Raw genomic sequence first — 26350 nt, 5'->3', positions numbered from 1 at the left:
TTTTGTAATCTAAGGGGATTAACAACAACACCCCAAAGAGATCAATTCAATAAAATCGTTCTGAAATTACGAGACAAAAATAAATCAGCCCAATACAAAGGCCAAATACCAAGAGGGAGGTTTGAAAAAACACAAAAATTATTCTCAACAGTATAATCTAAAGGATATTTAGAAAGTCAATCGGCACAACTATTTCCTTCTCTAAAAACATGAACCGGTGAACTTTCCAATTCTCTTGTAAAAATTTACGAGTAAATGAGGAATACAAAAAAAATTAAAAAAACGTCTTCTGCCTCTCCAAAAGCTAGGCCAGAACTTGATGGAAAACCTTCTTTCTCCCTTTGCCACTTGGAAGAATGGAGAAGGGGAACCTATTAAGTAGAATATTAAATTTTAAAGACGCGTTAACCATTGAATGTGCTACAAGTTGAGCAGATGAACACCATCAAAAAAATATAAGCCAAAGGATCGTATTAAACAATTAATTCTCAGCTTTCTGCTTAAATATTTTGCTGAGAATCCCAACGTATAGTTAAATATGGCCCTAATTGGATAATTTTGGTAGAGGTAACAATCAAACTTCAGCATATCAACTGCCAAGACACATGATCCTTTGCATTTTGCAGCAAATTATTCCATTACAGTCTATACTTGCAGTTCCAAACCAGTTATGACTTCATCATAACTCAAATCACAAAATGCAGAAAAGAGCTTCCTTCTGCAATTTATTCTACCAAAAAGAATCAGGTTGTTTTCAAATACAATACTAAATGATTCACTACCATGTGATTTCCTCAACCAAATCTTAAATTTCAAGCATGCTAATTGTCCCTTGAAGTCATTATCAATTGGCAATATTCTGGTAACGATGTGGTTCTAATAACAGCAAAGGGAAGGATGCATCCCACAACAAAAAATCTAAATACCATTAAAGACACTGAATTAAAAATCTAAAAATGAACTTAACTTCTTGCCTATCCCCTAAGCCTCCCTACGCACAAAATACAGCTTGCCCACCACATGAAGGATGGCAACAAATGCTATAAAGCCAATGCTCATTACAAGAACCACATTTGGGGAAATCTTGAGTCCAGGGGCATCATCAGTGTAAAACTGAAGCATATTCCCAGCTGCTCCTCCAGAGGCCCCGCCACTGGTTGTTTTTCTTCTCCTCATGCTAGCAGTAGCTGCTGCACTTCCTCTTGGGGGAGCTGGTCCACCTAAAGCCATTTTCTGAAACACAAATTCATACATTTCGAATGTTAAACTAATACCTACATGCAATACCTTCTCAAAATCAATAAACACAATTTCAGCTTCTCATAACTCAAGACTACCACCCTTCAAGAGCAATTTGAAAAACAATTTTGTTACTAATCGTAAAGAAAATCTTGACTACTTAAGCTCTGAAAAGAATGAAAAAGTAATGCATAACATAATCACATAAGCAACAGAAATCAAGACTTGGCAGGTAAATATTGATTTTAATTTCTTATCCTACATCTTCTTCAAAATTCACAAAACTCAAGAAATTTTGATACAGTCCTGCACCGTTACATCTGCTATGATTGCATATATGCATATCAAACCAAAGGGTACTGATATTCAAAACTTAACAACGTTATAAGTCATAAAACTACAAGCAAAATTCAACATATGCAAAACCTTGTCTTCTCTCTAGCACAGGAACGTCCAAGCTCGAAATAAAAACAACCGATTTTGCCAAATTGGTGGCACTACTTTATTTTCTTCCAATCCAATTAAACAACTAGAAACCCTCAAAGCAAAACTTTCGATTAGAGAGATTAGAAAACCTCTTGTCAATTAGAACAAAAGCGCTTCGAATTAGAACCATATGGTAAATAAATATTAGTAGTTCATATCAATTAGAACAAAAGCGTTCCGAATCTCCCTATAATTTCAGAGCACTAAAAATTGCATGGAAAAACCAGATCTGTGATCAGAACTTGGAATTTGAGATAAATAAGAGAGAGGAAACCGAAACGAACCTGAAGGGTCTGAGATGGACGGAGAACTCGCCGGACACTGTTTTCGCGAGGTTCAACTGAGGGAGGATTTGAAGTGGCCCTGTTTGGGAATGAGATACCTAATTGCTATCACAGATTAATTGAACCAGGTTTTGATTAAAAAATTGTTAGGAAAACTATATTTAAGTTTAGGTTTTAATGTTTTTAAAGTATAAGTTCTAATACTGTACATTAAGAGGTGAGAATGAGAGCATGTATTCGATCATCTCCACTATTACTGTCATTTTTTGAGAGAAATTTAAAGTCTTAATATCAGAATCTAGTTCGAATTGGACTAATTACAAAATAATAGACCGAATGTAATATCTTAAAATAAAATAAAAAGGCAATTACTTGTACTAGAAGAAAAAGGAGGCAATAACTTGTACAAATTAAAGTGCGTATCACTTTCTATGCATGGAAACGTTTTAATAGTTAACCATCTGTGATTGAGAGAGTTACAAGTCAAATTAATTACAATAATATACTCAAAGATTGTGCTCAATCTCCAAAAAAATATAATTTTTTTATATAATTTTTATTTACAATAATATATATTTCTTAAAATTATCTTTCTTGAAAATTTCCCTCAACATATCCTATATCTCCTCTTGATCCCCGTATCAAAGAAGGATGTATAAAGATAATTAATCTTGAACCCGAAATATTAGATCTTGCCTTCACCAAATAATACCCAAATTTTCTCTCAAGGTTGGGGTTAGATTCCAAAATCTGAACATCTTGAAAAGAATATAAAGTTTTACGAGTTTATTCTAATTGACACTCATTCTGCAGAAGTAATTTCTAAAGTAGACTCAAATGATCCCTCTAAAATAATTATTTTAAATTAAAAATAAATACTATTTTAACTCCGAGTGATAGAACCAAAATCCTCTCACTTTCAAGAATTTCTATAGATCATGTCCTCCCTCTTCTTTTAATTATTTTGATTACCAAGAAGCTTGGTATGGTATATTACTTTCATTAAACCTCAAATATACCTTCTTGGTTTTTAGACCGATTTCAACAAATGGGGCAGGTTAGAGCAATGCTACCTATTATGGTAGTCCAACTTTTTGATAATTATAAAAAAGAATTGACACCTCAATTAACCAAATCATCTTAAATTCATTAAATTTTGCTCTCAAACGGGAGTATTGGTTTCTTCAAAATTTATATGAATACCATCCAGAACCAAGCTATCCCAAAATGTTAAGTCTAAAGATTAAAGTTTGTTGGTGGAAGAAATACAAAATTTAATTCTTTGAAGAAAAATTTAAGAATTGGAAAGAAAAAATTAAAGCTAATTCGTCAGGACCAACCAAGTTTCAAGTTGATGTTTAGGCAAATACTAAAGAACAATATAAGAAGTTTTTACAAGCAGCATTATCTTCTTCACGATCAGAAGATCAAGTAGAAGATTCAGAGCTCGAAGCAGAATTTAATCCTTATTTAGAAAATGGGGATGACCGACACAGAATTAAACTGGACCCCAATTTGACAAAATCTTAATTAGCGATCAGAAAAGAAAAAGATGCTACCCACATCAATGCATGAAAACAATAAAAAATAATTTGCTTTGACAAAATCTTTGATAATAAAGAAGGACGTGATAGATTTGAATATGAAAATAGAGGTACTGAAAATTACTGTTATTTTCATTCAGAATAAAAGGTTACAATATATAAACCAGAAAAGTAAGCTACGGGGAGAGGAAAAAAGGAATTAAAAAAGGATAACTATACCTAAGCTTCAGCCTATAGACAGAAAACTACCAAAAATAGAAAAAGGAATAAATTTGTAACTATTAATCCGACGATTTCGGGATTAATCCAATACCTTAATCCTTGTGATTCTAATTCGGAATCCAACAAAATCAACATCTTTTAAACATTTAAAATGATGTGACCTGAGAAGAAGAATAAAGGGTGGGGTCAGCATCCAAACAATATGGAATGATAAATTATCTCATCCAAATAAAATACACTCCGTACTTCAACCAATCCCTAAAGAACATAATAAGTTCTTTAAATCATTTCCATTCTTTAAATCTCTTTGACAAACGCTGATAGTGCTTCCTTTCCTGCACCGAAAAAACAAAATAAGTTCTAATGTTAATTTCAAGGGGAAGGATATTGTGACAACCAAGTTGTGTTACTACCAAGTGATTACCAATCAATCTGACCGTTAGATCGATTATATTGATCCAACGGTTATATTTATTTTCATCTTTGTATGGTTATGATTTCCCAAATTTAATACTTTATATTTATTTTCACCTTTGTATAGTTACTACCAAGTGACTACCAATCAAGTCTGACCCTCAAGTCGATTGCGGAAGCGAAACAATAGAATGCAAGAGGAAAATATATGAGTGAGGTGAAGAAATCCTCCATGTGAAAAAGAATTTGAATACCTCTAGGGAGAAGTTTGAGTGAGACATCTCTAAGGAAGTTTGAATACCACCACTGTAGGTGATGCTTGATTATTTAAAAGTACCTCTAAAGAGATGTTTGAGTGTTAGACCTCTTTAGGGACGTTTGATGTTACCACCATACTTGGTGAAGCTTGATTGTATCTCTAGTGAAAGACTAGGGAAATTTGATTGTTGTAACCCATTACTCTTATAGTGGAAGTTTGATTCTGGATTAATGTCCCGTGGATTTTTACTTCTTCACATTGGAGAAGGTTTTCCCACGTTAAACAAATTGACTGTGTTCTTCTCCATCTCTCTCCTCTTGCATTTTACTGTTTCGCTTCCGCAATTGACTTAAGGGTTTGACTTGACCCAATAGAGGTATCAGAGCGGTTTCAATCCAAGGACCAGGAGCTTGGTTGGAGACACGATGAGTACTTAACTTTGGGAGTACGAGAAGAGACTTCTACTTAAGGGGGAGCGAGTACTGATTATACTTGCTACGAAGGAGCCGATATATAGATCCCCTGATTAAGTCGAAAAGGGGGAGAATTGTTGAATTATTTCTCCTTAATTAGATACAAGTTCCAATGCATGGAAGCATGAAAAGGCTTCATGAGAAAATGAAAGGACTTTATGGGAGAACGAAGAGTTGTATTAAGATCCTCCACATTAAATGAGAGGTGTTGGGTCGTGCACTGGGAGCTCATGGCGGGGAGAGACCGCCAACCATGGGCCAAGTGAGCAACAACATTAAGTGGGTTTGGAACACCACAATCAAACCCAAAAACTTAAGGCATTAGGTGTATGGGACCAATATCAAGCATCTTAATCCATGGACCGATAGGATATGGAAAGACACTATTGACTCATGCCATAGCCAATGAAACCTGTCTACACCGATGTATCAGATAATAGGTAATTAATGCAAAATCTCGTGATACACTTTCATTTTTGTTAGATTCAGATCTTATTTTCTTTTTTAATCAGGTGCAAACACGACATTATGAATGTTTATGATGTAGCTTTGAAGAACGCTCATTCAATCGTTCTAATCGAATTTATTCATTCAATTAAGGCTGAGTCTGGAACAAGATAATTAATATCGTATATAGATGGCAAATAGTTGTTATATACATGTCGGTATGTAAAAGATTTAAAAAAGAAATACACCTTTAAGTATGGGATGAATGAGGTATTGAAGGATTTGAAGTCCAATGGGATCGGGCCATTTTTTCTCTCCAGAAATTGCTTGGAAATTAGGTGCGAGGCCAATACCAAGTATCTTGATCCATGGACCGCTAGGATCTGGAAAGACACTATTGGCTCATGCCATAGCCAATGAAACTCGTCTGCACCGATGTATCAGATAATAGGTAATGAATGCACAATCTCGTGATACACTTTCGTTTTTGTTAGATTTAGATCTTTTTTTTTACTCAGGTGCAAACACGACATTATTGAGGATTTTGATGTAGCTTTGAAGAATGCTCCTTCAATCCTTCTAATCGAATTTATTCATTCAAATAAGGCTGAGACTGGAACAAGACAATTAATATCACATATGGATGGCAGGTAGTTCTTATATACATGTCGGCAGCTCAACGATGTAAAAGATGAAAAAAAAATCTACACCTTTAAGTTCATGATGAATGAGGTATTGAAGAATTTGAAGTCCAATGTGACCGGACAATTTTTTCTCTCTAGAAATTGCTTGAGAATTAGGTGCAAGGCCAATATCAAGCATCTTGATCCATAGACCGATAGGATATGGAAAGACACTAATGGCTCATGCCATAACCAATGAATCCTGACTACACCGATGTATCAGATCATAGGTAATTAATGCACAATCTCGTGATACACTTCCATTTATGTTAGATTCTGATCTTATTTTCTTTTTAAATCAAGTGCAAACACGACATTGTGAATGTTTTTTATGTAACTTTGAAGAACGCACCTTCAATCGTTCTAATCGAATTTATTCATTCAATTAGGCTGAGTCTGGAACAAGATATTTAATATCTTATATGGATGGCGAGTAGTTCTTATATACATGTCGGCAGCTTCAGCGATGTAAAAGATGAAAAAAAAACATACACCTTTTAGTACGGGATGAATGAGGTATTGAAGGATTTGAAGTCCAATGTGATCGGGAAATTTTTTCTCTCTAGAAATTGTTTGAAATTAGATGCGAGGCCAATACCAAGCATCTTGATCCATAGACCGCTAGGATCTGGAAAGACACTATTGGCTCATGCCATAGCCAATGAAACCTGTCTGCACCGATGTATCGTATAATAGGTAATTAATGCACAATCCCGTGATATACTTTCGTTTTTGTTAGATTCAGATCTTATTTTCTTTTTTAATCAGGTGCAAACACGACATTATGAATGTTTTTGATGTAGCTTTGAAGAACGCTCCTTCAATCGTTCTAATCGAATTTATTCATTCAACTAAGGTTGAGTCTGGAACAAGATGATTAATATCGTATATGGATGGCGAGTAGTTGTTATATACATGTCGGCAGCTTCAGCGATGTAAAAGATTTAAAAAAGAAATACACCTTTAAGTATGGGATGAATGAGGTATTGAAGGATTTGAAGTCCAATGTGATCGGGCCATTTTTTCTCTCCATAAATTGCTTGGAAATTAGGTGCAAGGCCAATACCAAGCATCTTGATCCATGGACTGCTAGGATCTGGAAAGACGCTATTGGCTCATGCCATAGCCAATGAAACCCGTCTGCACCGATGTATCAGATAATAGGTAATGAATGCACAATCTCGTGATACACTTTCATTTTTGTAAGATTCTGATCTGATTATGTTTTTTAATCAGGTGCAAACACGACATTATGAATGTTTTTGATGTAGTTTTGAAGAACGCTCCTTCAATCGTTCTAATCGAATTTATTCATTCAATTAAGGCTGAGTCTGAAACAAGATAATTAATATCGTATATGGATGGCGAGTAGTTCTTATATACATGTCGACAACTTCAGCGATGAAAAAGATGAAAAAAAAAACATACACCTTTAAGTACGGGATGAATGAGGTATTGAAGGATTTGAAGTCCAATGTGATCGGGCCATTTTTTCTCTCTAGAAATTGCTTGGAAACTAGGTGCGAGGCCAATACTAAGCATCTTGATCCATGGACCGCTAGGATCTGGAAAGACATTATTGGCACATGCCATAGCCAATGAAACCCGTGCACCGATGTATTAGATAATAGGTAATTAATGCACAATCTCGTGATACACTTTCATTTTTGTTAGATTCAGATCTTATTTTCTTTTTTAATCATGTGCAAATACGACATTATGAAGGTTTTTTATGTAGCTTTGAAGAACATTCCTTAATTTATTCTAATTGTTTGTTATTGCAATGGAGAAATTGTCACACATTAAAGCTACTGCAACTAGTGGTGGTTTATGGAAGCCAATTCGGGTGGGTGTTAAGGGGCCTCAAATTTCTCATCTAGCCTTAGCTGACGATCTCATGATTTTCATGGAGGCCAGTGAGAAGCAGTTGGATGTATTAATGAAGTGCTTATGTTTGTTTGAAGAAATTTCTGGACAAAAACTTAGTGTAGATAAAACAACTATTTTCTTTTCCAGAAATACAAGTGATGTGGTGGCTGATAGGATATCTCAACGCAGTGGTTTTAGAATAGTTAAAAATATTGGTCGTTATTTGGAGTCTATGATGCAGCATAGGAGAGCAACTAGAGACTTGTATAAGAGTATTGTGGACAAAGTAAGGTCTAAACTTAATTCTTGGCAGCAACAGTGTCTATCGCAGGCAGGTCGTATCAATTTGGCTCAATTGGTAATGACAGCAATTCCATTTTTTCCAATGCAAAAAGCTGTAAAATTCCTCAAGCAATTTGTTTAGAAATTGAAAAAATCCAGAGAGGCTTCATTTGGGGAGATCGTGAGCATAATAGGAAGTACCATGACATCAGTTGGGATTGTATTTCGCGTCCTAAGTGTTGTGGCGGGTTGGGGTTAAAGAGACTGAAATTAATGAATGATGCTTTTATTGCTAAGAGAATTTGGAGTTATCACGTTGGATCTAATCAGCTTTGGGTTAAAGTGTTGCATGCTAAATATGAAGCAAGGAGTACCCGGAATAGCCCTTTTGCAGTGAAAAATGGTGATTCAAATTTTTGGAAAAACATGTGTAGACTCTGGGAGGAATTGGATTGCTGTCTCATCTAGGTTCTTAGAGATGGAAGGGAAATTAATTTTTGGCAGCATAGATGGTTAACGCTTCAATCATCTCTGCAAGAAGTTGCATCTAATTGGGATCAAAATATAGATAAAACAGGAAGGTGGCTGATATGATAACAGTGGAAGGGGAGTGGGACTATGTGGAGTTAAAGCGCTGGCTTCCAGAAAATATAATTAATGTATTTAGGAATACTTTGCCTCCGAATAGTCTTGATGGCATTGACAAGAAGATGTGGGAGAGTCAGTTGATTTCTCGGATACGAGCATGGATTCAGAAAGATTGGTCGGTTAGTTTCAACCACACGTTCAAGGAAGGAAATGCTTGTGCGGATTGGATGAAAAATTTTATCTTGGAGAATGATGAGGGTGTCCAATATCTTTTTTGTGATGAACCACCACCTGGCATTCACGTTATTTATCTGGCTGATCTTACTGGAGTAGAAAGACTGCGAGCTCTGGTGATCCAGTAGCTTTTGTTTCTGTTTTGGATTTCCTGTCGTTTCTGTTTTTTGGGCTCTGGCCCTGTTGGGTATAAAATAAAATAAAATAAGAATAAGTATGAGCAAAGAGTCATATATAAGGACATATTTTAGATGCATTTTTAAACATGGAAGTCATGAAAAAACAAAGAGTCACATGTTCTGAACCATGTGAAAGGTCATCCGTAATCCATGTGAAAGGTCATTCATAATCTATGTGAAAGGTCATCCATAATCCATGTGAAAGGTCATCCATAATATTTTACAATACCCCTTTGGATGTATTCTACAATTCAACACACCATTAGTGTGATGATTATAGCATATATCAAAGGTCATGAAAAACACATAGTCACGTGTTATGAACCATATGAAAATTCATCCATAATATTTTACAACAAAAATAAATTTTTCAGTAGTGATATGTTTTAGCAGAGATTTTCATCTGCGCATCAATAAAAATAAAATTTTCTATTGACATCTAAGCATGTTATACATCCAAATTTGTATTGAAACATATTGTATACAATGCACTTTAGTAATTTCATAGATAATAATAACTAAAAAGTTTTTTGTAACGGTAATAGTTAAAGAAAATCAATTATTTTACTTTTAAATATATAACATACTAAAAACAGTTATTCAATATTGGTATTAAGAAAATCTTTATTTGATGACATCATTTAACAATGAATTTAGTAAAAGTAGTAACTAAATTTTCACTTATATTAAAATTTTGTTTACATTTTCACTTGTATATTTATGTACAAATCTTATTTTATTAAAAAAATTAAATTATAAAAAATTTATAATTTGTATAAAATATGTTAAGTGTTAAAATTTTATTTGTTAAAATATTTTTTAAAGTATTGAATATGATAAAAAAATTGTGAAATTATAATTTTGGATGGCCCACGGACTGACCCTAACCAATTGGGTTTTTGCCCCATATGGGTCTTGATTATTGAGGTTCATTTGGTTTTGCGGGCTTTTTGGCTCTAACCCACACGAGTTAGGGCCAAATGGGACGGACTGACCCATTTTAACAGCTCTAGCATGTGCGTGTTCTCTTAAATGTGATTCCTTTGTTTTATTGGCCATGTTCAATATAATGCAAGAATTGAAGCATGGTAGGGTTTGAATTAAAGAGAAGTGTAATAGATAATTAAGAATGACAATAACCTTAAAATTTCATTCATGCACAGATTGCAGTTTGAAAAGGTGCGTATAAATTTGATTTGAATTTGAAATATCTTCCTTTTAGTAAATCGTTAAGTAATTGATGGAATTATCACATTTCTTGAATCTGGCAAAAAGATAAAATAGAAGAAAAATTTATAAGCCCTAGTTTAGATGTACAGATTATGATGTTATTATGATGTACATGTTAGTTTAGATGAATAATACTAAGGCTTTAATATTTCTAAAGTGAATGTAGATAAGTTATCTACATTCGTTCCCAAAACGACGTCGTTTTGGGTTGAAAAATTAAAAAATTATAATGAAAAAGATTATTATAACTCTAAAATAAATTATAATTATTAAAATATCTTGATTTTCGCCTCAAAACGACGTCGTTTTGGGCTCAATGTAGATAAGTTATCTACATTGACGGTAGAAAAAGCAAACCCTAATACTAATTATGTAATTTCTACACTTATAGTTATGCAAAATTTATGCATTGCAACTGGAGTTTAAGACGAAAAAAGTTTTAGTGGAGTATCTCAACACATTACGCTATTTACATAGTTATACATAAAGTTTTAGCGTAACATGTGCACAGGTGATGAGCAAGTCAACTATTAGACTCACAATTTAGCGCATGGCTCTAATGAACTAACTAGGGTAATGATGTTTCAATTTTTTTTTTTTTCATATAATCTCGAATTAAATCGCGTGAAATTTTCTGGCATATATAATTATAGTTAAATTTAAGAGCAGCTAAAACCATTTGGACCATGTGTCGTGCTAAATCTCGTGAACTAGTAGTATGTATGTTTTTGTATAGTTATTTGTAAATCCACGCTGCAATGCAAGTCTAAACATGTATATAGAAAGTCTTCTGGTTGCAAGATATTTTCTAACACAAAAAAGTAAAAGAATACTTGTAACTCAATGCAATATATAAGGTCTTTTTGGTTGCCGTGAGAGGAGCAAAGAACCACCGAACCCTGCTTGCCTCGTTTCCCCATAACATTGAAAAAGGAATACAAACAATGAATATTCAAACTTAACACATGTACTAAAGAAACAAAAACAGATGTCGTCTCTCTTTCTCTATAACCTTTAAAAGACGAAAAATGTTTATTCAAACTTACCACATTCCACGCATATTAAAGAAACAAAACTAGGTGTTTTATGACAACGCAAGGAGATGCTTTCCTTCAAACTCCTTGCCTCACTAGTTTACAACCTAAATCGCAAACCACAGCATATATAGCTTATTGAGTTTGGGGGGGAAATTCAAACCGAAGGACACAAAAAGACAACGCAAAGACAATATAGATATCCCAATGAACCTCCTATAATTTTATAGTTCATGCAATTAAGGTTTCTTGTAAAATGATTTCGGAGTTAAAAAGGAAAAAGGAAATGAAGGTGGCAGGACTTCATGCGAGTGAATTGTTTTGGCCTTTATCTTGCTCACTGTTCTCTTCAGGACTGCTTTCTTGTTCCTGAACAGCAGAAGCAGTATTATGGCAATTCTCATTATGTCTTCCCTCACTCTCATTGGTTGTCTCTGCCTGCACATTTGAAGCTGAATTTGTTTGCTGTTCCGATATCAAACTAGAAAGACCATTTTGCTTCAGGTAAGTGTCCAACGGGAGATTTGCTTCTTCAAGAAGACTCATCATGCTTACACTGTTTGGCCCAGCCTGCATGTCTTCTCGATCAGGTTGGCAATTCAAGTCTAATTGTCCCTTGGCAGCTTCAGCCACATGGTCTTGACTCCTTGAATCCAACTCATCTGGCACCCTTGCTTCATTCTCCCAACCATCAACTGGAGTTAAATGTCGAGAGGTGCTGTCTACTTCTGATTCATCCTTGGTACGCCATGATAGCTGATTTCTCTGAGCAATCTCCGCTTCACGTTCAGATTGACGCTTCTTTTTTCGCATCATCAGGGTTTTAAACCGACGTTTAACTGTCATGCACACATTGCATGTGCATGTAGGTTTGTGTTTGCCTTTCCCACTTGGTGGCTGGATACAGACAATGCAGGAGCACCCAGGTCTATGCCGAGGGTGTTTTGTAGTGGTAACGACTGGTGCACTGCCGCAGTCACTTGCATCATCTCCAAGTGTAGCAGCATTTGCCAACGCATCGAGTCCAGATGATGCATGTTCCAGGGCCGGTCTGTGGCTTGCTGCTAGTCTTTGTTTCTTGAATTCTGTTCCAAAATAATGGATTTAAGCATATTTGATATCAAGAATTGGTTGAAACGAAAAATGTCACCATGCATTTACAATCGTAACAAAATCATCATCCTTGATCGTGCAGCATTATTTGGTTTTACAGATTTGCCAACTTGTTCAACAAAAGATAAGGGTAAGCACAAAGGCCACGGTAGCAAGACAGAACTGGTTAATACAAGCACCAACTCTACTGTAGCAACTCCATAGAATTAATCATTACTGTCCAGCACAATTTTGTCATCTTACTGGCACAAAAAGTCAGTTCTTTCAAGTGGCGGCTCAAGATCAGTTATAGTTAAGAATGAAAAAGGTACTACCATGGCATTTTGAAGTCATTATGTAAAATACATAAGTATGTTTATTAGTTATGGTATATCAACAATTAAAAAAAAGGAAATATAAGATGCACAAGTCAATACTTCGATATTTCCTGTGCATATTTTAAGTTATTTTTAATTTACATAGCAGTTCTGGGGATTTTCAATTCTCCTAAATCTTATATGTTCAATAGTATTACATTCCCATGCCAAAATGCAACTCCAAATGACTTCAAAATGATTATACTGACATAATAAAGCATTGATACCCAGGCATTCAAACAAATGCAAATATCCTTGTCCTCAATAAGTATGGATGAGCGCCTATATAATGAATTGAAGTTTCCCTGTTTGGTGTCCAATTAATACAGTAAGTAAACGGCTAGACCAGTTTTGACTAAACTACATTGGTAAACAACATACAAAAGAGGCTTTTAAAATTTTCAGCTGTGTGTGTTTTCCTCTTTTAGAGAGACAAAAAGAGAAGAAAGATAAAGACAAAGCTAGGAACTTAAATACAGATAATCATCAATTATAAACCACTCATCAACAGCCGCATCTCATACCAATTTAAATGGGAAACCCATTTGAGAGCCCCAATCAACCAATATCCCTAAAAAAAAATATTTATTCAAAATACAATTTGTGTTAAGCTGTTAGGTGAAAGCTGCATTAATAATTTTATATTATATTTCTGTAACACATTTTCTTCACAAAAGAGTCCATAGAACTTGAATAGTGGAGAATGAAAAGACCCATCTATCTGTGCTAAAAAACTCCATAATATTAAATTATTTATCAATAGAATGGGGGAGGTGAAAATTGACCTCAATCACTTGATCATAGAGACTGATACCATGTAAAAAACCATTTTAACCCAACGTATGCAGCTATATAAAGGCCACATTAATGATTTTATAATATATTTCTCTAGCACTATTCAAAACTTAAAACTTTGCAAATGGCATTTATATTAAGTCACAAATAGAAGTTTGTGGATTAAAAGAAAGTCTAAGTAGTATGCTATGCAGACAAATTTCAGTACTTTTGCAGATTTTCTTCCAGCATTTATTGATCAGCAGTGAAACAACAATGGGAAAGTAATTAAACAAGACTTAAAAGGAGTAAGAAATAGATTGCCGCATTGTTTGTCGTAGGATGGAATAGAAGAAAGCTATTGGCACTGTGGAATAGTAGGCCTGTTATTTCATATGTTCAAAATTCTATATTTTTTTATTCATTTACTTTTTCTCTCTTGTTTATTTTTCTTTTCTTTCAATTTTTTCTTGCTTTTTATTTGGGTTAATTGACCAGTTTGAGACAAAGGTGATGTTGGTGTTGATTTATTTTCCAGCACTATCTGGAAAGCATAGTGAGGGCGAGCCTCGGGGTTTGCCCCTTTTATAACAAGAAAGCATAGTGTGTATTTAAATGAATGGAAGAAATGGAGAAATACCCTTGTTCAATCTCAGAAGATTATCCAGTTCCCTTGGGTTCAATTCATTGGGAGCAGAACATGAACACCTGCTGACAGCATTGCAGAAGTATAAAGGTCTTACCAAGAACATGTTTTCATAAAGACAAAATTGCACTAGAAATTCTTCTGCTCACCTGATCTGATCCCATAAATTTTCCGCACATGTCCACTTAGGGGGAATAAGTACATCAACTGGCAACTTCCGCCATTTTGAGCAATTATCACACTCTGTCCACTGCTCATTTATCCTAAATCATATTCCAAATTGAAAAACTCAATTGAAATATATAAGCAGCTATTATGAATCCAGAAATGGGTTTTGGGTTCTCAGGTTTAAGAGATAGAGAAGAGTAAAAAAATACTTTTGGGTTCTCAGATTATCGATCCGTATAACTAACTCTGACTTCATTCAAATCTATTTAGCTGTTATATTGGTATAATTTGTAAAAGAAATCGTAAAGTTCAATAGAATATAGAAAAGAAATGGGAGGGTTAGTAAGAAGGGGGAAATCTGGTGCATGCAATAAAAAGAAAAACCACTAAAGCAAATACTCATCCTACCCGGTTGATCGGACAACGAATATACTCCTCTTTCCAAAGACAGGAGGTTCCTGCATAAATTGAAGTAAGTCAACTCCTCTGCAGGATCTTAAACAGGCTGTATAATAAGATTTAATCCTTCTTTTTGTAGCCTTTGAGTGGAAACTTTAAGACCTAGAAACCAATTTCACATACCTATGCTTTACCCGTAATCCACATAAATCTAAGCACCACAATGCATGAAGCTTAAGATGAGCTGAGACACTAAAATTTGTAATCCTAATACTTGTTACTGCCTTGACACACACTGATGCATGTAAAGTCCTTTTTTTTTCAAAAATGACACAGGCATCCCCACCCATTAACTAACTTGTTTTTCTCCTATACATACAAACCTTAAAAGCAAAAACAGGTTTTTGTATAATATGAAACTAGAGGGGTATTTTGATAATTCTGCAGATTGCGAACCTGAGGGGAGGTCAACAACAGATGTATACTGAACTACCCAATTATGAGATTTCATACATTTTAGAAGTCATATTCTTATTTAGATTTAGAAGATTCACCTATATGGAAGAACTTTGGATAGCAGATGAATGCATTAATAAACTCATTATAACTAACAAAAGAATGGTATATTTTTGGGTCAAAGTTGGTGTCTGCATTAAACAGACACCAAAACCACCAACTTAACCTCGTCCACATATATATATATATATATATATATATATATATATATATATATATATATGAAGAAAAGAAGAAGTGGAAGAAGTGTTTTATCTGAATAATACTTTCTTGATTCATTGAGAGACCCAATGGGTCCTTTTTATATTGAGTATATCCAACTACCTCAACTACTTTAATAAATATACAACCACCAACTACATCAATAAATATACAACTACCAACTAAATATACAACTACCAACTACTTCAATAAATACTATCTAGAATATTCTACATATTCTACACTCCCCCTCAAGTTGGGAGATATATATTGATCATTCCCAACTTGCTGATCAAATTCTCAAAGGTCGGCTTAAGTAATCCTTTGGTGAGGATATCCGTCGTCTGTTCCTTGGTAGGTATATATGTCAAGCATACACTACCGTCTTCTAATTTCTCTTTGATAAAGTGACGATCAACTTCCACATGTTTTGTTATGTCATGATGAACAGGATTTTGAGCAATGCTGACAGCAGCCTTATTATCACAATATAATCTGATAGGTAGGGAATAAGAGATCTTCAGCTCCTCCAGAAGCCTTCGTAACCAAATTCCTTCACAAATACCATGGGCTAGAGCCCGAAATTCCGCTTCTGCACTGCTTCTTGCAACAACAGCTTGTTTCTTACTTCTCCAGGTCACAAGGTTTCCCCAGACATAAGTACAATATCCTGAAGTAGATCTTCGGTCCATTGCAGAGCCAGCCCAGTCTGCATCTGTATAGATTTCAATCATCCTTTTGTGCCCCTTTTTAAAGAAAATTCCTCGACCAGGGGTATTTTTGAGGTATTTGAGAATTCTATAAACAGCACTAAGGTGTTTTTCCTTAGGAGAATGCATGAATTGGCTAACCATGCTCACAGCAAAAGCAATATCAGGACGAGTGTGAGACAAATAGATTAATTTTCCCACTAGTCTCTGGTACTGCTCCCTATCAACATCTTCCCCGTCCTCAACTCCCATCTTGATATTAGCTTCAATTGGAGTCTCTGCCGGCTTGCACCCAAGCATACCTGTTTCTTGCAACAGGTCTAGAATGTATTTTTTCTGAGTTAAAGAAATTCCTTCCTTACTCCGAGCAATTTCCATGCCAAGGAAATATTTGAGAGATCCAAGATCTTTTAGTTCAAACTGGTCAGCTAAACATTTTTTTAAAGAGGTTATCTCCTCGCTATCATTACCAGTGACAATTATGTCATCAACATAAACGATCAGAATAGCAATTCTTCCTTTGTCGGAGTGTTTAAAAAATAAAGTGTGATCAGTCTGAGCTTGGGTGAACCCTCTTCCTTTAACAGCTTGAGTAAATTTCCCAAACCATTCTCTGGGAGATTGTTTAAGTCCATAGAGAGACTTTTGCAACTTGCACACAGAACCATCCCCTTTTTCAAAACCAGGAGGTGGATCCATGTAAACTTCCTCATGGAGATCACCATTCAAGAAGGCATTCTTAACATCTAACTGTTGCAATGGCCAATCAAGGTTGGCGGCAAGAGATAGCAGAACGCGGATAGTGTTAAGTTTGGCAACAGGAGCAAATGTCTCCTGATAATCTATCCCATGAGTCTGAGTAAATCCCTTAACAACTAATCTGGCCTTATACCTATTGATGCTATTGTCTGCATTGAATTTTATTGTGAACACCCACTTGCAACCAACAGTTTTCTTTCCTTTAGGTAATGTCACAAACTCCCATGTTCCATTTTTTGTAAGTGCATCCATTTCTTCTAATACTGCATTCCTCCATTTTGGGTCATCAAGTGCTTCTTGGATATTTTTGGGTATCCTGGTACTATCTAACATAGTGTTGAAAGCACGAAAACGTGGAGACAACTTTTCATATGAGATATAATGGGAAATAGGATGAGCAGTGCAAGATCTAGTACCTTTCCGAAGAGCAATAGGCATATCAACGTTGGTTGTACTAGTACATTCAAGTGGGTTGCTGGAACAAGGACTCGAGTCAGGATCCTGGCAGTCTAGAGTATCTTCATGTGTTTTGCGCCTGCTGTAAAATTTTCCCCATTTACCAGGAGGATCACAAGGAGGATAATTAGATTCAGGTATAGTTGCTCCCCCTGTTTCCTTCCCAATAACTCCACTTGTTTCCAAAGGCCAAAGTAAGACAGCAACATCATTTGGTTTCCCAGGCTTATCTTCATTAGATTTAGGTATAGTTGCTCCCCCTGTTTCCTTCCCAATAACTCCACTTGTTTCCAAAGGCCAAGGTAAGACAGCAACATCATTTGGTTTCCCAGGCTTATCTTCATCCATACCAATACCAATAGACTCCCCCTGAAGAGAAGTCGGGGAAAAAAAGAATTGTCTCATAAAAGGTAATATCCATGGAAACAAAAACCTTACGGAGAGAAGGTGAGTAACACTTATAACCTTTTTGATTAGGGGAATATCCTATGAAGACACATCTGATGGATTTAGGGTCAAGTTTGGACCTTTGATGGGGAGGAATATGCACAAAAACCACACAGTCAAATATTTTGGGAGGAAGAAAAGAAAGAGCACTGAAAGAGGGAAAAGATTTAGTAAGACGGGATAAAGGAGAATGAAAATTTAGTACCCGAGAAGGCATCCGATTAATGAGATAACAGGCTGTCAAGACGGCTTCCCCCCACAGATATTTAGGGACATGCATCGTGAATAAAAGAGCTCGAGCAACTTCAATTAGATGTCTATTTTTCCTTTCAGCCACCCCATTTTGTTGAGGGGTGTTAGGACAAGAACTTTGATGAATAATTCCATGCTGGTTTAGGTAATCTCCAAGAACTGAATTAAAATATTCAGTACCATTGTCTGTTCGCAGAATTTTGATAGAAGTCTGAAATTGAGTTTGAATCATAGCATGAAAGTTTTTAAAAGTGGATGCTGTCTCAGACTTATCTTTTAAGAAATATACCCAACATACCCTAGAATGATCATCAATGAAAGTAATAAACCAACGAGCACCCGAGACATTTTTTTCACGAGCAGGTCCCCAAAAATCACTATGAATCAATGTAAAGGGAGAAGATTCATGATATTTCTTAGGAGAATAAGTGACACGAGAGTGCTTTGCAAGCTGACAAATATCACAAAGAAGGGAACTTGGCTTTTTATTGATAAATAAGTTCGGCAATAACTTCTGGAGATAAACAAAATTTGGGTGTCCCAACCTACGATGCCATAACAAAACATCATTACAGTCATCTGATAAACATAGAGAGTGGTTCGAAAAAATCCTCTTTTCACAATGAACATCTGTAAAATAGTATAGCCCTTCTTCCTCTCTAGCACTGCCAATCATCATCCCCGAGTCCTGTTCTTGAAAGATACAAGCATTTGCAGAGAACTTAGCAACACAATGCAACTCAGCAGTAAGTTTGCTAATAGAGATGAGATTACAAGTAAGAGAGGGAACATGAAGTACTGAGTTCAAAATAATATGCTCAGAAAGTTTAATGGATCCCTTTCCCGCAATAGTGGAGAAATTCCCATCAGCTGTTCTTATTCGTGACGGGTGATAGTAAGGGGTATAGGAGAAAAATAAGGTTGCATTACCTGTCATGTGATCAGAGGCCCCTGAATCAAGGATCCAACGATTACTACGTTCAACATGGAATGCCATACCTTTTTGAGCAACATGACTAGTTGCCTCAGCAGGTTGAGACATCAATTTCTGAAAAGACGAATTTTCAAAATTTTCAACGTCCATGGTTTTCTAACAACAGGTACCCAGAAAAAAGTTCCTCCAAATACAATGAGAGCAATCTTGGCTACAGTGAAACAGTAATTGCTGCAGTAATGAACAGTACTGCTACAGTAATGAACAGTACTGCTACGGGTCTTCTGTGGGCTGGCTCAGAATCTTGTTCTGAACCTAATGGTGGCCTTGGTTTCGTGGTTGGAGGTGTCTAGGTAAGGATTCTGGCTTGGGCAGTGGCTAAAACGAAAAAAAAAAGGAATAGGAAAATGACTTAAAATAAATCAGAACGGGGAAGAGACTGGAATATAACCAGCTCTGATACCATGAAGAAAAGAAGAAGTGGAAGAAGTGTTTTATCTGAATAATACTTTCTTGATTCATTGAGAGACCCAATGGGTCCTTTTTATATTGAGTACATCCAACTACCTCAACTACTTTAATAAATATACAACCACCAACTACATCAATAAATATACAACTACCAACTAAATATACAACTACCAACTACTTCAATAAATACTATCTATAATATTCTACATATTCTACAATATATATATATATATATGCATATGAACAGATGAGAACTCTATAAAATAATACATAGAAAGAATTCACCAATAGAATGGGTTGATTTCATAAAATTACTGGTTCATATAAATGGTTTACTTACTTCATATTCTTCGAATACATGATCCTCAATCATGACAATGCTTGGCTTAACTGTTGGAGGTGGACGGAGCAAATCCTGAGCCTCTTCCCAAGTAAGCTTCAGCTCCAGTGCATCCTGGCTATCAATAAGCAACCTCTTACTTTTTGACCCAATATTCCGAGTTCTTTTCTTCTCAGGAACCAGCACAGGTGGCAAAGGCAATCCCTCTCTTTTCCTGTTTTCAGGCATGTCAATATTATGCCAATTCATGTCACCACCAGCTGAGTTCCAATTTCTAGACAGCGCATTTAGGTGGGTTTCTGAACATCCCTTTTGTGACTGAAGAAGGTCAGAGTAACCACTTAATACAAGTAGATTCTCATAAACACCAGAATAGGAAGTTTCACTTGAATGAGAACCATTGGGCATATTAGACAGAAGTCTTTCCTGCTTAATAGGCGATAAATATCAATCTTAAAAGTTTGAGTTTGCTATATGAACTAAAAGTGGCCGTTACCTGTATTGCAGCAGAATTTGTAGCCTTCCTATACCCCATTATAAGTTTCCCCTCAGGTTCCATACGGCTAAATGTTACTGCAGCATTTTCACAAAAAAAGATTATTAAACATTTTTGTAATCAAAATTTGAAGATTAAACTAAAATTAAAAAAAAAAAAAATGTTGCAATAGAAAGTTAGAAATGGTTCATAAATCAATTGCTTTTCGTTGAAGAGAATTCAGTTTCCTATATCACCAAAAAAGGAGCAGCATTTGGTTCAATGCAGTAGGAACTTTGTCCCAAGAACAGTTAAAAAAAATAGCAGCAAAAATTAGAAAAACTTCATAAACTCTCTCAGAAGATAAAGAAAAGAAAACAAAAGACTTTAGGAAAATTATTTGCAGTCAGTATCTTAAAGAACAAGTCTTCTAGGTATGATTATTGATTAGTTAACACATTGAGCCATAAATATGGAGAAATTCTGATGAATGTTTCTGTAGAAGACAAATGTAGAAGAAATATAATAATCTCCAAAGTGAGCAAATGTCGCAGTACAAAAAGACTATCAGAAAAGAAAAGTTTCCATGTGGTTTATATATTCTTAGAATTGATAATTTAACAAGTTTAATGATTCTCGGTAGAATATACCAGTATCTCCAGCTTGCAATTGCATAGACTGAATGCAGGGGGTTACACCTTCCAAAACATACATCCTGCTGTTATTATTTGGCCAAAATCTAAATTGAAACATCCATTCTTTTCCTTTCACATCTTGGATTCGTAAAGGAAGACCCTCTGGTTGAGAGATATGAGGGAAATATGCCTGCACAATGTCCTCCTCTTTCAGTTCTAACGAATTACAAGACTCATCAAGAAAAATAACTTTTAATGAAATTATTGTTTAATACAAAAATGACAACAGTAGATGTCAGTTCAGCAGCTAAGTTAAGAGAACCTACTTCAGCACATGCTTTTGGTAGAACCAAGCGACCAATTCGACCAGCATCACTTGCACTAAGCATCTTTTCAAATAGTGGCACAATGGTGGAATTTGAACTTGAACATATCATGAATCATGGTTAAGGAAATATTTTTCCAAGGTAAAGATTAATCATCAAAACAGTAACAGGTTTATCACCCTGCATAAGTATCCTGCCAATAATTAGCAATTCATAGAACTAATTACAATGCTGGATACTCTCCTGATATTTGCTGCAACTCTTGATCTGTAATCCTAGGCCAATAACGTGGAAGCAACTGATTCCTTCCCCGTCCTTCAGCAGGAGGCCTTGCTACTCGAATCTGGGACATCATGCCTACATTTGTTTCTAATCCCGTTGCAAGAGTTGACCTCGGGGGCTTAGGTAAAAGATGGCGAGAGCTGGACCCCAATAGAAGTGAAGGTGATGTTTTACTTTGTTCCCTTTCATCAACAAGGGCACTATGAAAGGGGTTTGAATTTCCTAAAGGAGCAGCAAGGGTCATACTCAGATTTGTCTGTGCCAAAGATTCATATATATCTCGCATTTCAGTATCTGTCTTACAGTTCTCTACTTTGGCAGCCTTAGATGATCCATTAGACTCACGAAGAAATTGTGATACCAAAGTGCTTCCAAGTTCTCCAACAGCAGGCAAAACTACTTCTGGTTTCACTTCTGTATAAGGCCCATTTGCATCAACATTATGAGGTTTGAGCCAGCACCTCAGTCCATCATTCTCTGCATAATGTCCTCCTTGCATACCCTTCACATTTATTTGGTTAGCCAGAGATGTGCACTGCTGTGCACTGATATTTTTTACCTTCAATATCCCAGATCCATTAGACTTTTCATTGCTTGCAATCTGTCAAATTATCATTGTCAATTTTGGTAACTGTAGTTAGACTCAAAATTTCAAGCATCAACACAAAATAACCTACATGCAAGATGCAACAACCTATATATGGCAAAACAGAATAAAATTGCAGAGCTGGCATAACAAAGTTTTTTTATTCTACCTAGATTATAGAGCATTCAATTTACCCTCTAAATGATAATAAATAATTAACTTTCAACCTTACGATAAAACAAGATTCAGTCAAAATTAACCTGAAAATTAAGACCAGCTATCTAAGATCATAAATAATAATTTATTTGCGGAAGTTGTGAAGATCAATAAAGGTAATGATATTTCATCTGTTTCAGTAGTGGTGAACATAAATGATTAGTTGAATTTAAATAAGTAAAATGATAAATTTATCTTACGGGTTGAAGTCCTGAATTACTTGTGCAGTTTATACAGCTTACACCACAGGTATCTAGTAATTCAAGCTGAGACTTAGAAGCAATGCATCCGCAATGGAGACGCTGCAGATAATGAACATATAGGATCATTAAGCATAGTGTAGCAAATGGAAATACCGAATTTGGGGTAAACACACACACACACACACACACACACATACAATCTACCTTGCCACATGAAGTGCACTCTCTCCAACCAGAATCGTTTGAGTGGAACATATCACAAAACGTTGATTGCTCATAAGCAGAACTAGAGAAAAGAAATTTCAAAGTGAGAATCTGACCATGAAGTTGTCTCTTGGTAATGTCCAACTTCAATTAAGTAAATAAGGTTTGCAAACTTATTGATCAGAGTCAATAATAATCTAAAGGACACATGTTATCTAGATAACATATTACAACTTATACAAGCACAAGTGTGGAAATGAAAATTATGAGAGCAACTTGTCACGATGTTTTCACTCAGTACTTGCTTGAAAACTATATCATCAGACCCCACTAGTGGAAAAATTTCAACAATCTATTATGGAATTATCATATAATGTGATCCCGTGCTCATTCTGTGTTTCCTAACCAGATAATTATTTTAGGAACCGCTCAAGTTCAACATGATTTTGAGAATGAAATTTCCAGCCAGAAGAAAACTCATTTCCAGTGTATCTCAAACAAGCTTCATATTCATACGAACCGATTATACAATTATCTGGTTTTTCATTTCTTTTGTTTTTGTTTCTTTTCCCATTTTTCAGGAAATCTTATGTTATTTCGTATTTATTACCAATAATTTATTTTGGTCATTTATTCAAAATATCAGGAAAATTAATACCGTATAACACGAATATGCGCCATAAACAACGTTTTAATCGTGGTCCGGAGCCACAATTACGGCATAGAGACCCAATTTTACCTATGATGACAACAACAACCGACTACACAATATTTCACAAAAAAATAAATAAAGAAAAAGAAAAAGAAAAAGAAATTAAAAAGCAAAAAGGTGTGTAAACACAACTACACCACCAACTTTGATAAATCGGGAGGAAAATAACAAAGTAGCCAAAGATAAAAAACTTCGGTTAAGAAACAATGAAAATAACAACTTTAAAGTAAATTTGGAAAAAAAAAAAAAATACAAAATACAAAACAACGACCAATTGACAATAAGAAAGTCGTAAATCACATATACTGTTGGGTCCGTACAATCTCATATCAACTCACGCGTGTTAATTTCAGCTGACGCGCATTAATTTGAAATCTAGAGTATCATTACCCGCACTTATCACAGAGATCGGCGAAATCGCCGGATCGCAGGGCCCAACCTTTGCGCCACCGAATCGACGTTGAGGTGGCGCATGCCACGTTCATGCAACTTTTTGACTCCATGTTCAACCTTAATTCCACAAGCTCCACTACACTGCAACATCCAATCACAACAAAAAACAAAAAAAAAATCAAAATTAAAAACCCTAACACTCCCCTCACCTACTCTCCGAGTTCGAAACAGGGAACGAAATCTAGCAACGGAAAAGCGACCATACCGAAATTAAACCGAAGAACGAAGCTCGAGTTGCTACTCCTAGTCACCGGAAGTTCACGAGAAGCAGTTTCGTTCGCCGGCGGTTTCTAGGGAAGAGGCGGCGGCAGCGCGAGTGCTGCGGTTTCGGATTCGCATTCGCGGAGCAGAGCGGGAGAGCGATTTTGATCGGGATATTGTCGGAATCTGGCCGGAGAAGCAGAATCAGATGGAGATTTGAATCGACGGTGACCGGAGAGAAGAAGCTAAGGGTGGAGCAGAGAGAAAGAAAGAAGGCGTGTGCATGCAGAATAAGAAAGGATAAAGAAAGAGGCACCAAAATGCATGCACGATGTGTCGATGATTATACTTCAAGACTCGGCCAACTCTGCCACTTGCTCCCCTTTTTTTATTTTTTTATTTTTTTTTTCATTGTTATTTTGGTAATACTTTTAATTATTATTGTCATTATTATTCTTGTTATATTATTGTTATTTTTTAATTTCTTTTTTAAATTATAAAATTATTAAATATTGATAACAAATAAATAAAAAATTATTTGACTAATTATTAGGTCGTGTAATAGTCTCATTTAATTCATAATAATCTAATAATTATCAAATAAGGAACATATTTATCTTATATTTTTTGTTTTCCTTTTTCTTTTGGTAAACATTTATAATTTTCACTTCTTGACAGTTTTTCTTTTATTCAAGCATTTACTAAGTTTAATTGGAGTATTGCATAATATTTTTTAATAAGGGAAAGGGATATTTTGATTATAGTGTAAGAATAAAAAATCTTATTCAATCATGAATCTCGATGGATTTAATTGTTGTAATTTATTTAGATTAATAATTAATTAATTGGTACAATACAAATAAGTATAATTGATAAATGTACATAGATCAATAGTTGAAATGTAACGTAAGGAGATAGATCTTTTGATTTTGATAATAATATTTTTTACTAATTATGTGAACGTTGATCTTTATGGATTTGATGGTTGTAATTTATTTAGATTAATAATTAATTAATGGTATAATTTAATAAAGGAAAAAATATTTCTCCTACAACAAAAGATAAAATTATCTCTAACAATCCTAAAATGAGTTTTAGGGTTTTAAGAAAAAAATACAGGGTTTTTTGAAAATTTTATTTTTCTCTTATATTATGAATTTTATTAAAGTATCCTGTATTTTTTTTTTAAACCACCAAATAATGTCTTTTTTGAGATTTGTAGTAAATAATTTTATCTAATATTACAAAAAAAAATCGTTACTCTCTTTAATAAATTATAACTATCAAATGATAAATCAATGATTAAGATTTGAAGTGACACTTTTTATTTTTATAACAAAATTAAAAGATCTTACCCCTCTTACAAAAGGAAAGAGATATTCTACCCGTAAGAAATCAAGTATTTTCCTTTTTCTCTTGTTTTTCATTGCGATTGATTGGTTAGTGATAGGGATTAACTAAAATTTTATGTTTTAACTATACCATGATTTTTGTTTTTCTGTCATAAAACACAGTAATTTTAACTAAAAATTTATGTTTTTTAAAATAACAAATACTAATCTCATATATTAAACAGCCGAGGAATGGTAAGAATTAATTAAGAATATTTTAGAAATTTTATTTATTTTTTTGTTATATGAATTTTACTAAAATATATTAATTTTCTCAACCTTTAAAACCATATAATTTTAAAGTTGTTGAATATAAATTTATTTCCTCCGACGAAAGGATAAATCCTTTTTTAATATACATAAAATATTTCAGAAGAAGTTGAGTTGTTACTTTTTATTATTATTGACTCGTTTATCAAAATTAATTAAATTAAAAAAAATCGAAAGTCCAAAGTAGCAGATAAATGGATTTATCATCTATCATTTAACATGACCACAAAAGATTTCCTACACACAACATTTTGTGGAGCTCGCAGCAAAAAAAAAAAAAAAACTTCAGCACGCAAAACGAATCTCTATAACATAATACAATTACTTTTCTTATAACATAATTTTTATAAAATCCCAATAAATACGTAGAAATAAAGCGTGTAAAGG

The 26350-nt window shown here is 34.7% G+C and overlaps 3 protein-coding genes across 3 annotated transcripts; 1 reads left to right on the top strand and 2 right to left on the bottom strand.

The window, feature by feature from the left end:
• Positions 1-646: 646 nt before the first annotated feature.
• LOC133313405 (protein transport protein Sec61 subunit beta-like) lies at positions 647-2167 on the bottom strand. Its single transcript, XM_061514770.1, has 2 exons — positions 2010-2167; positions 647-1233 (listed from the first exon to the last, which is right to left on the bottom strand). The coding sequence occupies exon 2, from the start codon at positions 1228-1230 to the stop codon at positions 982-984; it is 249 nt and encodes an 82-aa protein (XP_061370754.1). The 5' UTR covers positions 1231-1233; positions 2010-2167; the 3' UTR covers positions 647-981.
• Positions 2168-8792: 6625 nt separating this feature from the next.
• On the top strand, positions 8793-9152 carry LOC133313381 (uncharacterized). The gene has a single exon (XM_061514743.1). The coding sequence runs from the start codon at positions 8793-8795 to the stop codon at positions 9150-9152; it is 360 nt and encodes a 119-aa protein (XP_061370727.1).
• A 2332-nt stretch (positions 9153-11484) lies between these two features.
• LOC133313399 (B3 domain-containing transcription repressor VAL2) lies at positions 11485-24433 on the bottom strand. Its single transcript, XM_061514763.1, has 13 exons — positions 24307-24433; positions 24039-24182; positions 22937-23018; positions 22730-22831; positions 21685-22328; positions 21446-21542; positions 21135-21309; positions 20506-20582; positions 20010-20435; positions 14933-14982; positions 14506-14619; positions 14351-14418; positions 11485-12552 (listed from the first exon to the last, which is right to left on the bottom strand). Exons 2-13 carry the CDS (start codon positions 24149-24151, stop codon positions 11771-11773), a joined length of 2730 nt encoding a protein of 909 aa, XP_061370747.1. The 5' UTR covers positions 24152-24182; positions 24307-24433; the 3' UTR covers positions 11485-11770.
• Positions 24434-26350: the final 1917 nt, after the last annotated feature.

Source organism: Gastrolobium bilobum, unplaced genomic scaffold (assembly GCF_033153095.1).
Source record: "Gastrolobium bilobum isolate Gb01-03AN ecotype WA unplaced genomic scaffold, APGP_CSIRO_Gbil_v1 utg16668, whole genome shotgun sequence".
Classification (NCBI taxonomy): Eukaryota; Viridiplantae; Streptophyta; class Magnoliopsida; order Fabales; family Fabaceae; genus Gastrolobium; species Gastrolobium bilobum.
Note: the sequence above shows the minus strand (reverse complement) of the source record. Positions and strands in the feature narration are given on the sequence as shown.